The 14751-nt window shown below is 36.8% G+C and overlaps 4 protein-coding genes across 6 annotated transcripts; 1 reads left to right on the forward strand and 3 right to left on the reverse strand.

Moving 5' to 3' along the window:
- Positions 1 to 5071: 5071 nt before the first annotated feature.
- LOC131021015 (uncharacterized) lies at positions 5072 to 6544 on the reverse strand. The gene is made up of 4 exons (XM_057950090.1): positions 6253 to 6544; positions 5995 to 6152; positions 5365 to 5590; positions 5072 to 5293 (listed from the first exon to the last, which is right to left on the reverse strand). Exons 1-4 carry the CDS (start codon positions 6323 to 6325, stop codon positions 5172 to 5174), a joined length of 579 nt encoding a protein of 192 aa, XP_057806073.1. The 5' UTR covers positions 6326 to 6544; the 3' UTR covers positions 5072 to 5171.
- Positions 6545 to 8139: 1595 nt separating this feature from the next.
- LOC131021017 (uncharacterized) lies at positions 8140 to 10198 on the reverse strand. 2 transcript variants are annotated; one of them, XM_057950093.1, is made up of 5 exons: positions 9982 to 10198; positions 9051 to 9113; positions 8896 to 8943; positions 8652 to 8714; positions 8140 to 8372 (listed from the first exon to the last, which is right to left on the reverse strand). In XM_057950093.1, the coding sequence occupies exons 1-5, from the start codon at positions 10003 to 10005 to the stop codon at positions 8322 to 8324; spliced, it is 249 nt and encodes an 82-aa protein (XP_057806076.1). In that variant the 5' UTR covers positions 10006 to 10198; the 3' UTR covers positions 8140 to 8321. The 2 variants fall into 2 exon arrangements, with proteins under 2 accessions (XP_057806076.1, XP_057806075.1); XM_057950092.1 differs by having other exon boundaries at positions 8652 to 8717.
- Positions 10199 to 11169: 971 nt separating this feature from the next.
- LOC131021018 (acetate--CoA ligase CCL3-like) lies at positions 11170 to 13856 on the reverse strand. Its single transcript, XM_057950094.1, has 2 exons — positions 13541 to 13856; positions 11170 to 12900 (listed from the first exon to the last, which is right to left on the reverse strand). Exons 1-2 carry the CDS (start codon positions 13853 to 13855, stop codon positions 11413 to 11415), a joined length of 1803 nt encoding a protein of 600 aa, XP_057806077.1. The 5' UTR covers position 13856; the 3' UTR covers positions 11170 to 11412.
- LOC131021020 (60S ribosomal protein L29-1-like) lies at positions 13850 to 14651 on the forward strand. 2 transcript variants are annotated; one of them, XM_057950096.1, is made up of 3 exons: positions 13850 to 14127; positions 14228 to 14345; positions 14423 to 14651. In XM_057950096.1, the coding sequence occupies exons 2-3, from the start codon at positions 14244 to 14246 to the stop codon at positions 14501 to 14503; spliced, it is 183 nt and encodes a 60-aa protein (XP_057806079.1). In that variant the 5' UTR covers positions 13850 to 14127; positions 14228 to 14243; the 3' UTR covers positions 14504 to 14651. The 2 variants fall into 2 exon arrangements, with proteins under 2 accessions (XP_057806079.1, XP_057806080.1); XM_057950097.1 differs by having other exon boundaries at positions 14011 to 14158; positions 14225 to 14345.
- Positions 14652 to 14751: the final 100 nt, after the last annotated feature.

Below are 14751 nucleotides of genomic sequence, written 5' to 3' on the forward strand. Positions count from 1 at the left end.
CCGCGCATGTGTTACACGAGCTGGTATTCGGACAAAACATAGTATTCCCCAATCATAATTCTTTTTAGGTCATACTCTCCAACATAACAAAATAGTAAAAACGCGCATAATTAATACATATTTAATTTAGGAGTATACTACAAAAAGAATATCTTAAAGTCAGTTGAATAAATTAAGGAATGTACAACAAAAAAAAATACTATATTTAAGGAATGTACAACCGTTGCATATTTAACTCAAAATGGAGTATAATTTTTCATGCGGATTATGGTTGATTTAGGATTGCCAAAAACAAAATATATTCTATAGTTTGTAAAAAAACATTTCCTAGCTCCTTTGTCAGCAAATCAATAGACAAGGACAGTCTAACAATTATGTGCAATATTTTTTAAATGAAACCCGTGTTACTTTAAATACTCCATTAGTACTGCTATAAAATATACTCCCTTCGTCTCGCATATATCAGTTTTTTTTTTCAAATATTTCATTTATATAGGCTTAATTTTATAAAAAGTAGTAGTAATATTTTTTTTTACTTATTTACTATTATATTTATATTTAATTCTTTAATTTACTTTAACTTTAATCCATCATTAAACAATAAATATGAGCATATTAGGAAGTTTATTTATGTATTTTTATTTATAATGATTTTTCTTATTACTTGTGTAAATTTCAATCAATCTATATATATACATGACAAAGACAATATAACTTTGGTCGAATTATCATAATGAAGTTATAAGTAATTAATGTAATTATCCTAGTTGCAAAAAAAAAAAAAAGATATTCAAGTTTTTTTTTTAATAACAAAAAAAGATAATTTTTGAGAGAAATGAAAAGTGCCTTTTGCAACATTTAGTGAATGCCCTTTTTTTTATTATTGTGGACCTTGAAAATAAATAATTGTCCTTCGCCTTTAATGTTTCCATACCTCATTGTCACATCGCACCCCTTCTTGTCTCGAATACGTACAAAATTAGATATTTATTGACGCTTATTTCGCTATTAAAAAATTTTTTATCTCTTCCAATTTGTGTCCCCTTATTTTGAATTGTCAAAAGGAAACTGCTATCACATTTTTCTAAGCGCATGCATAATTAATTGGAAAAGAAAAAAAAAAAGAAAAAAAATCTAAACCCTTTGTAAAATCAAAGACACGAGCCTCATTAAAATCTCTTCTAAGAAAATTCAGTGACAAAAACTTCGTATAATATCTTAATATTTGTTTTAAAAAATAGGTTTTATGTTAACTTACGTACTAACTGACTCAAATGAATCCAAGTGTCGTATAAAATATAAATATTTTTTCTATCATTAAATCTTGTAGATTTTCAATGAATAAATTCAAAATTCATTGTTCGAATCCCATATACGATGAAAACTAAATAATCGAAAAATACACAAAGTAAAACTGCTCGTCTCAAGTTTTCTCCGCTCACAATACATTATCAACTAATATTCTTAAAACTATGCCCGGAAAACACACGGATATATTATTATTATTATTATTATTATTATTATTATTATTACTCATTAGGTGTAGTATTAATAGAGTTTAATTGCCGCCTATATATGCCACCCACCAAGCTATTGTGAGAAATTAAGTTGTCATTTTCGACAGCTCTAACTACTTAGGAAATTCACTCATAAATAGAAATTGTAACCACTTGGGAAAAATCCATTTTTTCATTTATTCACAAAATTGGGGTAAACAAAGCAACAAAGAGGGGCTATCTAGAAAAGAAGCCTAGCTAGCTAGCTATCAATATCAAGACGGGGACCTGCCAGAATTAAAGAGTCGAAATTTAAAAAACGGGTTAATAGCCAGAAAATACACGAACTATCACGAGATTTGCATATTGCACATCATCTTTAAAATTAGCTCCAGAATACATCACCTTTTAATTTGATTGTAAATTGCACACGGTGAAGATTCCGGCAACTCTTAAGTTTGACCGGCGATGACATGGACAACCACGTGGTTTTTTTTTTACACGCTGGCAAGCCATGTGGGCAAAACGACGTCGTTTTGATATTTTGAAGAATTTTCAAAAAAAAAATATCCTGAAATCCGGCGAGCATTCTACTGCCTTCTTCCTGCTCTAGGCGGTCCACCGCGCCGCCGTCACCATTTCCAGAATCCGGCAAGCCATCACCGGCCTCCACTTCCGATTCAAAGGCTGAGCTTTAGCCTTTCCTTTCAATCGAAACACCAAGGCGTCACCTCATCGCGCCGGTGCTAGGCAGTGCACTTCCAAGGACGGGGCCGTCCTCACCACCCGGTTCGCGCCGCCTCCACCAACGCCCCTCTCCGATGCCGACCTCACCAACCAGTTCGTGCCGCCTCCACCAACTGCCCCTCTCCGACGCCGACCTCACCACCCAATTCGCGCCGCCTCGACCAACCAAACCAACCGGATTTGCAAGTAAAAATCTAGCGCACTAGTCGTCGGAGCAGATCTGGGGGTTTCCCCCTTTTAACCACCGTTTTCCCTCACCTCCATCATAACCACCACCACAAAAATCTCCACCACCATCGTTTTGCCAAAGAAAATCAAAGACCAAAACTTACCAAATCGATTGGGTCCGCGGTGATAGTAGCAATCCAACGCCTTGCCTAACAAGCACACAGATCTAGGTTTTTTTTTTGGGTTTGCAGATTTCCAAATAATTAGGTTTTTTTGGGGGGGAGACGTTGATGTTGTGTGGAACGAAGGTGGCGGTGGTTTGTCTAGAAAAGGTGGCGGTGGTGCTCGGCATCAACGCCGGAGAGGAAGAACGGGGCGACACCGTCGAAGATGTCTTCAATGGCGTACATCCAAAATGATTTTGGACTCCAATTCTTCTCTATTGGAGATCCTCTACGCAGTCGTGTGTGTGTGTGTGTCTGTCGTGCTTGTATTAGCGATGGAGGTAGAGAGGATTATGGGGAAAGAGAGCAACATCGCCGGAAATTAAGGAAACGACGACGGCGTCAAAGTAGAGAGAGAGGTGATGTGTGTCGTGGGTGAGAGAGAAAGAGAGAGAGAGATTTGCATATTTTCCATTTTTTTTTTAATTTATACTCACTCAAAACGACGTCGTTTTGAATACCGGTGAGTTCACGTCTGAAAATTCCGAGCGCCACGTCAACACCGATCAAGGTGATGGTCAACGCATGTGCAATTTACAACCAAATTAAAAGGTGATGTATTCTGAAACTAATTTTCAAGGTGATGTGTAATATGCAAATCTCGTGATAGTTCGTGTATTTTCTGGCTATTAACCCTTAAAAAACCAATAATTATTTATTTATAGTGCATGGGAGCATACAACAACTCATCTTCTTTAATTGTACAACAAAAACTAACATGCAAATTAATTTTGATGCTTTTGCTATTTTGTATGCATGGGGGACCTTATATAAGAGGAGCCAACGCATGCAATGGGATATTTGTTTTCTTTAAAATTCTTAATCTACAAAACGAACTAATTAAACAATAAGAAAGTTTGATAAAACCTCCATACACACAAGATCCTTCATCTTTCATGAATATTATTTCCCATAAACAAAATATTCATCATGTTGGTCCGTAATTAGGTCGGCATGGCTTTGACAGGTGTATTAATGTATTAAAAAGATAACTTTCAATTTATAATCAATTTTAAAATTGACTGACAATTTTACATGATTGTAATATAAAATCAAAGGTTTATTTGTAAATTGCTTATGAAATTCGGCTAAGTATAAAATGTTTGACATGCACATCAAATTAAAACTCACGATAAAAGCTTTAATATGTAAATGTTGGATTTAAAATGAAAAGTTATTTTTATTTAAAAATTAAAATTAACTTAACGAAATTCTCTCTCATCTAAGTAACTGCACTTCATAGTATACATATAAAGTTTCTGTACTTTTGTGGCATACAGTTGTTTCGAATCTAAGAGCATAAAAATGCAGATATATACTTTATATATTAAGAAAATGTCTTAATTCGAAGCCTACTTTATAGTAGTAAATTAGAGTGTAAAACGCCTTCCAATCCTACTCTATTTTGAGGTTAAAATTCAGAGCTCGAAATTCTGTTGTAACTATTTCAAGAGCTGGAAACTAGACTTAAAAGTTCACAATTATAGAAATCTAGTTAATTTAAATCATCTTCTTTTATGTGATTTATATATTACTAAATTTTAATTTGATTTATTGAATTCAATGTTTTTATTGATGATTTTCCTAGCTCCCTCTTGCGTTGAGAAGTGAGTGCATAAGAAGTACAAGGACTTGAAAATAATTAAGTGAAAGTTGAGGGATCTGATGAGAAGTATGTTAGGTGTAAGTAAGTCTCGTTCCCAGCTGCCTTCACGTGAAGAAAAAGAGGGAATTAATGCATGCATGGCTTGACTGCTTCTTGCTAGTCGGTTTTGTAAAGCATATTGAAATTAATCTGCTAATTCTTGATTAATAGAACATCTCGTTTACCAGCCTCACCAATTATTAATGCATGGCTAATTAAGTGCTTCTTGCTGCTCGTTTTTGTAAACCATATTGTAAGCTAATCCTTGATTAATAAGAACCTGCTCCTGGACATAAATTCCTCGTGAATCGAACCACGTAAAATTAAATTTTTTGAGTTCATCTTTATATTCATGCAAATTAGGCTCTACTCAATCATCTTCAGTGGGTGCTATATATGATTCATAATATTTACATATATGATTCCAATGAGATCCCATATGACGAGATCTAAGATTGATTTAGTGTATTATATGGCTGATATTTACTTCGAATGAGAAATTTTTTACCTAGATTCGAATCCTAGAGAGAGCTAGTTTTTTTAATATCGTTATTCAACATTATATATTATTACCTTATTGACTTATTTAGCAATATATATAACCTAACCCTATACACACACACACCCTGTAGCTAAATGGACCTTAGGTAGACAACACGCACCCACTCTACATAGATAGATAATTAGTATAATCCTTAAAGCCACATTTCATTAGATCGTAAAACAAATTAATTACGACGTATCGATTGACACAATTTCTTAATTAATTATAAGAAAGTAATTACGAAAAATAAGAAAAAGACACGATAATTATTTACCTTGTTCAAGTACAAGATTCATAGATTCCAACCCTATAACAATATATGTATGAGAATATATATGATCATTATGTTAGAATAAGACATGCCATCCCAGCATCATCAGCACTGCAGCATGGAAAGAGCTGTGCGCACACATTAATTTGCTTGAAATGTCCTCATCAACTCTTACATGCTCAAGAACATTGAAATCGCCTGCCCCCAAAATAAATTACATTTACTACACCAATTTAATTACTTAATTAAAGAGAGAGAGAGAGAGAGACCTCGTTTGGGGCCATAACTGCAGGCGGCGTTGATGGTTTCTCGCACATCGCCAACAGTAGCCTTGTTGTAGAATCGGAAATGGTGCAGGATTTCGTCGATGCATTCCAGTACGAGGTTGGTCTCCTTCCGACAAGGCCCCTCGCAGTATTGGTCGGCGCAGTCGCGCGGCACGTGCAGCTCCCCGTGCCGCGTCAGCCTGTATTCCTCGGCGCAGCCGCTGTAGATCTATATACCGGACACGTGTCACCACGTGTGGGGTGATTAGGGTTTTTGCTTCGGCCGATATATATATATAGGTAAGGGATCAGGTGAAAACTCTATCTTTCGGTGAAAACTAAATCCTATGAACAAACACATAAAATACGTGAACAAGAGATAATCAAGTTGTGAACAATTGTAATACATAAAAAACATGAACAAGAGATGGTCGAATCCTGTTCACGATTTGACTATCTCTTGTTCACGTATGTATGTGTTTGTTCATAGGATTTAGTTTTCACCGAAAGATAGAGTTTTCACTTTATCCCTTACCTATAGATATAGATATTACTATTAAGTTTAATAAATTAAAGAATATTTAATGCTTTCATCAATTAGATTATGAGGTTAATTAATTAATTAAGACTTACGTTTCTGTCGTTGAAGCATTCTAGGGCTTCCATGAAGACTTGATCGGGGTGATCATGGCCTTCGTCTTCTCCCTCTCCTTCCTCGGCTCCCGCTTCCGGCACGAAGTCGTCCGCTATCACTTCCGCCGCGCCTAGACGATCCCCGTCGTACGCTCTCCCTGTCGGAAAAATTATGATAATTAATTTGCACTGAAAAAATATAAATAAAAATTAAACAAGGGTTTTGATTTGAATTGAATCTCTTTTTTATGTATATACCGTATTTGGAAGTGGAAGCGAAGATGCAAATAGTAGTAGAAACGAGGAGAATCAAATTCCTAGTGAGTGCCATTGCTAGTGTTAGAACTAATAATTAGCAAGATTTCAAACATTATGTATAGATATGTATATATATATTTTTAAAATAAAAGTTTATCATATTAATAATTTGATTCTCCGTTTGTCAAAACTAACATTCCAAAAAGTGAAGAAGCTTCTTGAGTTCGAAAAATTGATACATTTTTGAAATGACAATATATGCATTGTGTCTTGCATTGGAAGAGTCGAGAATATGTTGCAAAATTTTATCTTTGGGCATGAAAAAGGGGTTGTTGAAATACAAAATTAGTTGGGCTACTGCGAGACCAATTTTTTTACAAACTGTCGGTGTGAGAGATGAAAATCAAACCTACCATATATAAAAGCCTTCATTACAAGTTAGTTCTTGACTTGAGAGTTTTGCATTGTATGAATTATTAGAGCATCCACAATGCTTGCACCCATAGTGGGTGCAATAGAAGGGGTCCCACTTCTATTGCACTCACTCCAACAATGGTATTGCACTCACTTAGGTGCAATAGATTTTATTTTATTTTTGAATTAGTTTTATTCTAGTTTTCATTTTAATTAATTTACAATAATTGATAAATTAAAATTTCATTGAATTAAAATTCAAATCCTACATTGATTGAAATAAAGTTGCAATACAAGAAATTACAATCCTAAATTACTTAAATTTAAACAAACATAAAATAAAAAATCCTAAAAATCTACGGGATGTTGTTTCGTTGCTTGATCTCCGCCACCTTGCACATGTGAAACGCCAATTCGTCGGGATTCATTTGAGAGGTGTCCCGGCTCATCAACATGCTATCAGCGAGGTCACGTTGAACTTGGGAGAACGTTTCCATTGCAGTCACCATATTCGCCATGTACTTGAGAGCTTTTTGGTTATCCTCCGACGTCTCTTCGGCCTTTTTCTTGCCTTTTCGTTTGTCTCTCTTGGCCGCCTTTTGCCCTTGGGGCCGAATGGAGATACTCGCGTCGCTAGAAGTCGTTGTGGGAAGACCGTTGGAGCCCTTTGATCGTTTGTCCGAATGGACATCGGAGTGAACATCCTCGCCGAGACTTGCAAATTTCTTGGACTCGCGCAAGATCTTCCATGCATGCGGATACTGGAACGGAACACGGTACTCGGCTAGCCACATTGCCTCTGCTTGCCCCAGGATTTGATTCGCCGGGGGATGGATTTTGAGGGTGTTCACGCCAATAGTTGCTCCAATCGCCTTCCATTGCTATTTGTTAAAATAATGTAGAAGATGAAGAAGAAAATGAGGAGAATGGATGAATGTTTGAGGATGAAGAAGAAAATGAGGTATTTGTAGATGTATATATAGAGGTGCTATAGAATTAAAAAAAAAAAAAAGCCAACGGGAAAAAACGGCTACTGCCGAGATTTTAAATTTTGTTTTTTAATTTTCCTTTTTTTTTGGTTTGAAAAGGGGCGTGTGTAAACACGCCCCCTCCTTCGCTCCCGTCTCCGCCGAGTGCGATGCATCGCCCCCCCCCCCCCCCCCTCACACCCGGGTGCAGCAACGGCGCTGGGTGTGATAGGCCGGGTTCGATCCGGCCATCGCACCCAGCGATGCTGATGCTCTTAGTAGACACAATTTATATGTATATGTCCTATCTAGTTATTAATAATAAATATTATTATTACAATTATTAATTGATTTATTGGTTTCATTTGATTTGTCGTCAATCGATGTCATAGCTTTATTATTATTATTATTATTATTATTATTATTATTATTATTATTATTATTATTATTATTACATATGTTAAAATTTGATATATACTTAACCGGACTAGTATCTATATATATATATATATATGCTGAAAGCATTCATTTCCACACATCTACTATTTTTAATAATTACAAACTAGTCCAACATATTTTACTATTTACTAGAGTTTGTCCAACAATTATCTAATTAATTACAGATCAGCCCCATAATTGGGTAATTACAACTAATATTTATCATTTCCTCCATAAATAATTGGCACTTCAAGATGTACAAGCAGGCCTTCTGGGAGGAAGTTGCTGATGAGGGGTTCTCTGCATATATACATGAATCACAATTGATTAACTTGATTTAGAAAAACAGTAGTAATTAATAAATTAATTTTATTTTTCGCGAGCTTTTATGAAATAATCGTGTTGAATAAATCAAGGAATAACTATTCGATAGTTAGTAGATGACGACATATTTTAGGGGGGGTAAAAATCACTGTGATATGTATCCTTAAATCATATTCAAATATTTCCATCAGTATATATTTTATATCTAGCTATCTATTCAAAAAGTAGAATACGAATTTATTAAAATCAATTTACCTGTAATTTAGGCTGCAAAGTTTCTATTGCTACTGTTGATTGTTGATTGATAGCTAAACCTTGCTGCTGGTAATTCAAGAGAAAAATATTCAAGCAATTATTACATTCATACAAACTGAAGCTCAATTGTAAGAATAATTTTAAGCTTTGACAGCCCACTTTTGGCAACTAGTTTGTTGATAAATACATCATCTTCTTTAAAATAATACATTGGGGAAAAAAAATAAAAAAATAAAACACGTACCTTGGACAGGGCCCAATCTGCAGAATCAAAAAAGGATCTACCATGGTCCTGCAATTGTAAGCTAATTTATGATTTTTTTAATAGTAAGAAATGCAAAAAATAAATATAAAAAAAAAAATTGTTCTAGCTCTAAGTTTAAATATTAAAATTCTTGCCTTTGAGATCAGAGGTTTCTTTTTGGGCGCAAGGCCACCATATTTTGGCTCAATAGAAACATCCTACAATATAAAATTTAAAATAATTGAGTACCATAATTAACAAATTTAAGTGCACATATTCGGGAATAATTTCTTAGCAATTGATGGACCACAAATAGAGTCCTATCAAAACCTTAAAAACACCTATATCACAAATAGAATCCCTATCACAAAACCTTAAAAAACACCTATACCACAAAATATCTCACACCTCACCTTACCTATACAATAAAGTAAGCCAACTACTTTGTCTATAATAATGTAAAAAAACATCCCCAACTCAAACAGTGGCGGATCCAGGATTTTAAAACTGGGGGTGCAAAAAATAATCTTATAAACATTGACGGAGGTAGGATTTTTTTAAGGGGGTTGAACTTTTACGGGGGTTCGGGGGCGGTAGCCCCCGAGAAATTTTTTTTAGGCCTTCAATACATTTTAGACATTTTTTTTTACTAAAATACAAATATAATTAGTAATAACTCTGCATTCCAAATACAAAATGTGTACGTTCAATTTTTTTATTTAATTAAGAATTGAGGTAAAGGATTGATTATACTATGTTAATTTGTTAATTTGGCGGAGCTAGGATTTTTTTGGGGGTATTGGGATTAGAGAAAGGGAGTTAAAATATGTTAATTTGGTGTTTGGTGTTTGATGTCTGTAGGCGTGTAACTTGTAAGTTGCTTAGGAAACACTCCAACCTTTGTATCTAAATATATTATACTATGTATATATACTAAAAAAAAAAATTTTTTTTTGGGGGTACAGCTGTACCCCCTTGCACCCATCTGCGTCCGCCCCTGAACTCAAATAAAAAAATTTCTAATTTTCGGATTGAAAAGATTTAGGAAAAATCGTGGAGAATGAGAAAAAAATATTGTAATAGTACCTCATGAGCTTGAGAGGCATCCATCTAGAGAGAGAGAGAGAGAATGCTTGATCTTTGGAAAATGGTGTGATGATGAACAAAATACTCCATATATACTGGTAAAGAAAATATTTACTAAGGAGAGAATCCAAAGCAACAGTCAAAATAAAATAAAGTAGGGAATATATTAATCTGAGAAGATAATAAAGAATCTCTATTTCCCTTGACAAGGGAGGAAACTAATCTCGCAAGCAAAGGTGATAATACAAACAAACACACACACACACACACACGAATATTATGTGTTTTGGAAGGTAGTAAAAATTTGATAACTTTTATATATGTTGGAAGTTGGCATCAATAGTTGTAAAAAAAGAAGATCGTTTATTTAACATCTTTAAATGATAGACCATAAATTTGGAGCGAATATAAACAGAAAATAGTGTTAAAATTAGAATGTGATTAGCATTCTAATGTTACGGCATTAATGGTCAAACTGCATATCGTTTTCAAATTAAAGTTCCCAATCAGCTAAAAAATATGCTACTAATTAATTTTATTATATGTCACCAATTTCACCTACCGTTGCAATGGAACATAGATTACTTAAGGCCATCAAGAGTATCTGTTTTCTGTGTTTTTTGCTGAATTGGTGTGTGATATCTGAAATGAATTTGAGATACTGCACCACTTTAGAATTTTTTCTTGCATTCTATTTGAGACCAAATCCAGTTAATATTAATCATAAAAAAGAAAATATAAATTATAATATAATCCACCAAATCTTGGGACTATTATTAAATCCAATAATATCCCACTGACAATTAATATATCTACACGAATGTAAAGCCTGACGTTCTCATGCATGGGGTGAGCAAATAGAACATGTTCAGATCCGTTTGTTCGTCAACCTTCAGTTGAACCAGTATACGACCCATCAAATCATAAAAAATATATTTGTAGAGAAACTTTATATTTTTTTCCTCGACGTCTTCGCACATTCTTCAGGGCCAGCAGAGCTGAGCTGCCAAGACGAGAGCCGGGTTAAACTGCCAAGATAACTCCTGATTGATAAAGTCAGCCATGTCAAGTCCGAGCTGCACCAAATATTCAAAATAACAATGATAATAATAATAATAAAAATAAAGATATATTCGATCCGTGTCTTCGGTATAATGATAATTATAATGCCACGATCCAGCTCTGCTCTTTCGTTGAAATTTGACTCTTCACTCTTATTCATATCTTTTATTCATTAGACTTGATCCAAACAAGAGACACACATACACTATACGTATAGATCATACATCTCCATTCATCGCCATACACTCATTAAACTCATTAGACTTGATGATCGATGTATATGTTGCATCATCATTCATCGCCATACACACATACACTATACGTATAGATCATACATAAAAACAAGAGACACAACTGGGCATACTATTTTCATAACCTGCTCTTGTTCACAGGTCCCATCTCCTTGGCCTTGGCCCTCAGCACATGTTTCTGTATCTTCCCCGTTGCAGTCTTCGGCAGCGGCCCGAACACCACCGATTTCGGGACCCAGTACGCCGGCATCTTCGACCGGCTGAACCTCATTATGTCCTCCGCCAGCCTCCGCTGGTCGGAAGCGTCCGCGCCCGGCTTCAGCGTCACGAACGCGCACGGCGACTCCCCCCACCGCTCGTCCGGCCGGGCCACAACCGAGACTTCGAGAATCGCCTCGTGCTGGTAGAGGACGTTCTCCACCTCCACGGAGCTGATGTTTTCGCCTCCGGATATGATAATATCCTTCGATCTATCCTTGATCTCGATGTAGTTATCGGGATGCTTCACGGCGAGATCACCGGAATGATACCAGCCGTTGGCGAAAGCCTCTTCGTTCGCCTTCGGATTCCTAAGATATCCCTTCATCACGACGTTGCCCCGGAACACGATCTCTCCGACCGTCGTCCCATCAGCGGGGACGGGCTTCATGGTTTGAGTGTCGACTACGTCTAAGCCTTCGAGGCACACGTATCGGACCCCTTGCCTCGCGTTCATACGGGCCTGAGCCTCGGGGGGTAGGGAGTCCCACTCGGGCTTCCACACACATAAGGTGGAGGGGCCGTAGGTCTCCGAGAGGCCGTAGGTGTGTGTAACTCTGAAGCCCCTCTGCTGCATTGCGGAGAGAACAGAAGGGGGCGGAGCTGCACCGGCTGTCATCACCTTGACAACACGAGGCAGGGGAAGAACGGAATCTTCCTTCGAGGCGTTTACTATGGTGTTGAGAACAACGGGAGCAGCACAAAAATGAGTAACACCGAGGTTAGCTATAGCAGTGTAGACTGCCTTTGCAGTGACCTGTCGGAGGCAAACGCTTGTGGCGCAAATGGAGGCGAGAGTCCACGGGAAACACCAACCATTGCAATGGAACATAGGCAAAGTCCATAAGTAGACAGCTTCCTCACCGATGCCCCAAATAACAGCATTACCTAAGGCCATGAGATACGCCCCTCGATGATGCAACACGACTCCCTTAGGGCTAGACGTCGTGCCAGAGGTGTAACCAAGAGCGATGGTGTGCCACTCATCCTCAGGCGGTTTCCAACCAAAATCGGGGTCGCCAGTCCCTAGAAAAGCTTCGTATTCAATTGCTCCTCTCTGCAGTGCATATTCGAGGGATCCTTTGTCACAGTTTGCATCAGCTATGACGATCAAAGTTGGGGGCTTGAATTTGTCCTTGCTTTTATCAGCCACAATTTTCAAAGCTTCCTCTGCCAAAGAATAGAACTCTTGATCCACCATTATTACATTGGAGTGCGAATGTCCCAAGAGAAACGCAATAGTCTGTGCGTTCAGACGGATATTTACAGGATTCAGCACTGCTCCGGACATGGGAACTCCAAAATGAGCTTCAAACATGGCCGGAATATTTGGAGCAATTACTGCAACCTGTCATCACAAAACATATAGAGAAAGCCACCATATTATCTGAAAATGTCACAAACACTCGACCTTCTATGATGAATTTGCATTATATATCCAACTTTAACTCTTCGAGACACGTTAATTCGACACCCTAATCCGTGGATAAAAGTTGAAACTGGAATTTAAGGCAGAAATCCCAAAAGGAAATCTATAGGATCAGTAGTATGCTATGCACTTATTCATGCTTGAGTTTTTATTAACAGCTAAAAAAGAGCCACAGAAAACAGCTATTCAAATTCAAATCTCAACATATTCCATCCTAGAAATAGAAAACAGTTACATACAAATCGTATCATACCGAGTAGGCAAACAAAATAACAACTAAATTACTTCAACAGAAATAGCATATGATATATGTGTGTGAGAGTCTGAGAGAGAGCACCTATGTTCTGAAACAAAGAATTCTGAATAATTTTTTTCAAAAAAATTGACTTTTACAAATAAATTCTTCAAATTCATCACTAGCTAGAAAGTACCTAAAAAAATCAAAACCTACTCATCATGAGAATTAATTAATTCTACATTTTCAATAGACCGACAATTAATTCATGAAATTAAGTAGTAATTGCTGATGATATATAGGTATAAAATTAATTATACTGACCGTACTACCGAAGGTGACGCGGCGGCTGGCGAGGGCGGACGCGAGGCGGCGGCACCGCCGGTAAGTTTCGTCCCACGTGAAGCTGATGGAGCCGTGGATCAATGATTTACGGGTTGGATGAACGAGCGCCGCCCGCTCCAGGAATCCGAGCGGCGTGAGCGCCGTGTAGTTAGCTGGATTCCTCGGAAGATCATCGATGTCTCTCTCTGGAACATCCATGAAGACGCCACTGTGTGTGCTGCGGAGGTGTGTTAGTGCGTGTATACGAATATGTATATATATGTAATGTAATACAGAGGCTTCCACACATGTCATCGCAATTCGCATAGATATTAAGGATTATATACTTTTCTTTTTCTGTATTAAAAAATAAAAATGAAATTTCTATATTAGGATTAGGAATATTTTTTACTATTAAAAGTTATGGGCCATAAAAGAGCCCACCGATCCAAAATAAGTCAATGCGGCCCAAATTTCTCAGCTCATTAAAATTAGGGTTTCAGAAGTCAGCTTTATCGAGACGAGCTACCCGTTTCCCATTCTCATTTCGACTCTCCCTCCTCCGCATCTCCGCCGCCCTCCTCTAGGTAAACCACCGCTGCTCTCCAGATAAAGTTATATATACGCATATTAAGTTTTTTCTTTTATGAATCTGTTTTGTTAATTATAGTAGTATTATTTTTTTAGCTGAGAAAGGTCAACAATGGCGAAATCGAAGAATCACACAGCGCACAACCAGTCGCACAAGGCTCACCGTAATGGAATCAAGAAGCCGAAGCGACAGCGTAACAGCTCCACCAAAGGGGTAAGGAGTCGTCGCCCTATTTTGATCGGAGATTTATTTGATTTTGTTTAATTTTTGCTGTGGTGTAATTGATGCAGATGGACCCCAAGTTCTTGAGGAACCAGAGGTACGCCAGGAAGCACATGAAGCAGAGCGGCGATGCTGAAAGCGAAGAGTAGATTTTTATTTCGTATTTGGGCAAAAAAAAATTATGTTTTTGTTATTCTATACAGTGTTTTGAGACTCTCCAATGATGTTCGCTTTGATTTTGAGCTGAATTCAGTACTGTTATTGTTATGTTATCCATCTTATTTTGAGATTATTTTAGTAGTATGCTTTTATTGCTACTCTTGTTCATCTCGTTGCTCATGATTGATTATTTTTTAAAATAATGATGAATATGTGATTCTATAAATTCAAGTTTAAT

The sequence above is a fragment of the Salvia miltiorrhiza genome, chromosome 4, assembly GCF_028751815.1.
Source record: "Salvia miltiorrhiza cultivar Shanhuang (shh) chromosome 4, IMPLAD_Smil_shh, whole genome shotgun sequence".
NCBI classification, from domain to species: Eukaryota; Viridiplantae; Streptophyta; class Magnoliopsida; order Lamiales; family Lamiaceae; genus Salvia; species Salvia miltiorrhiza.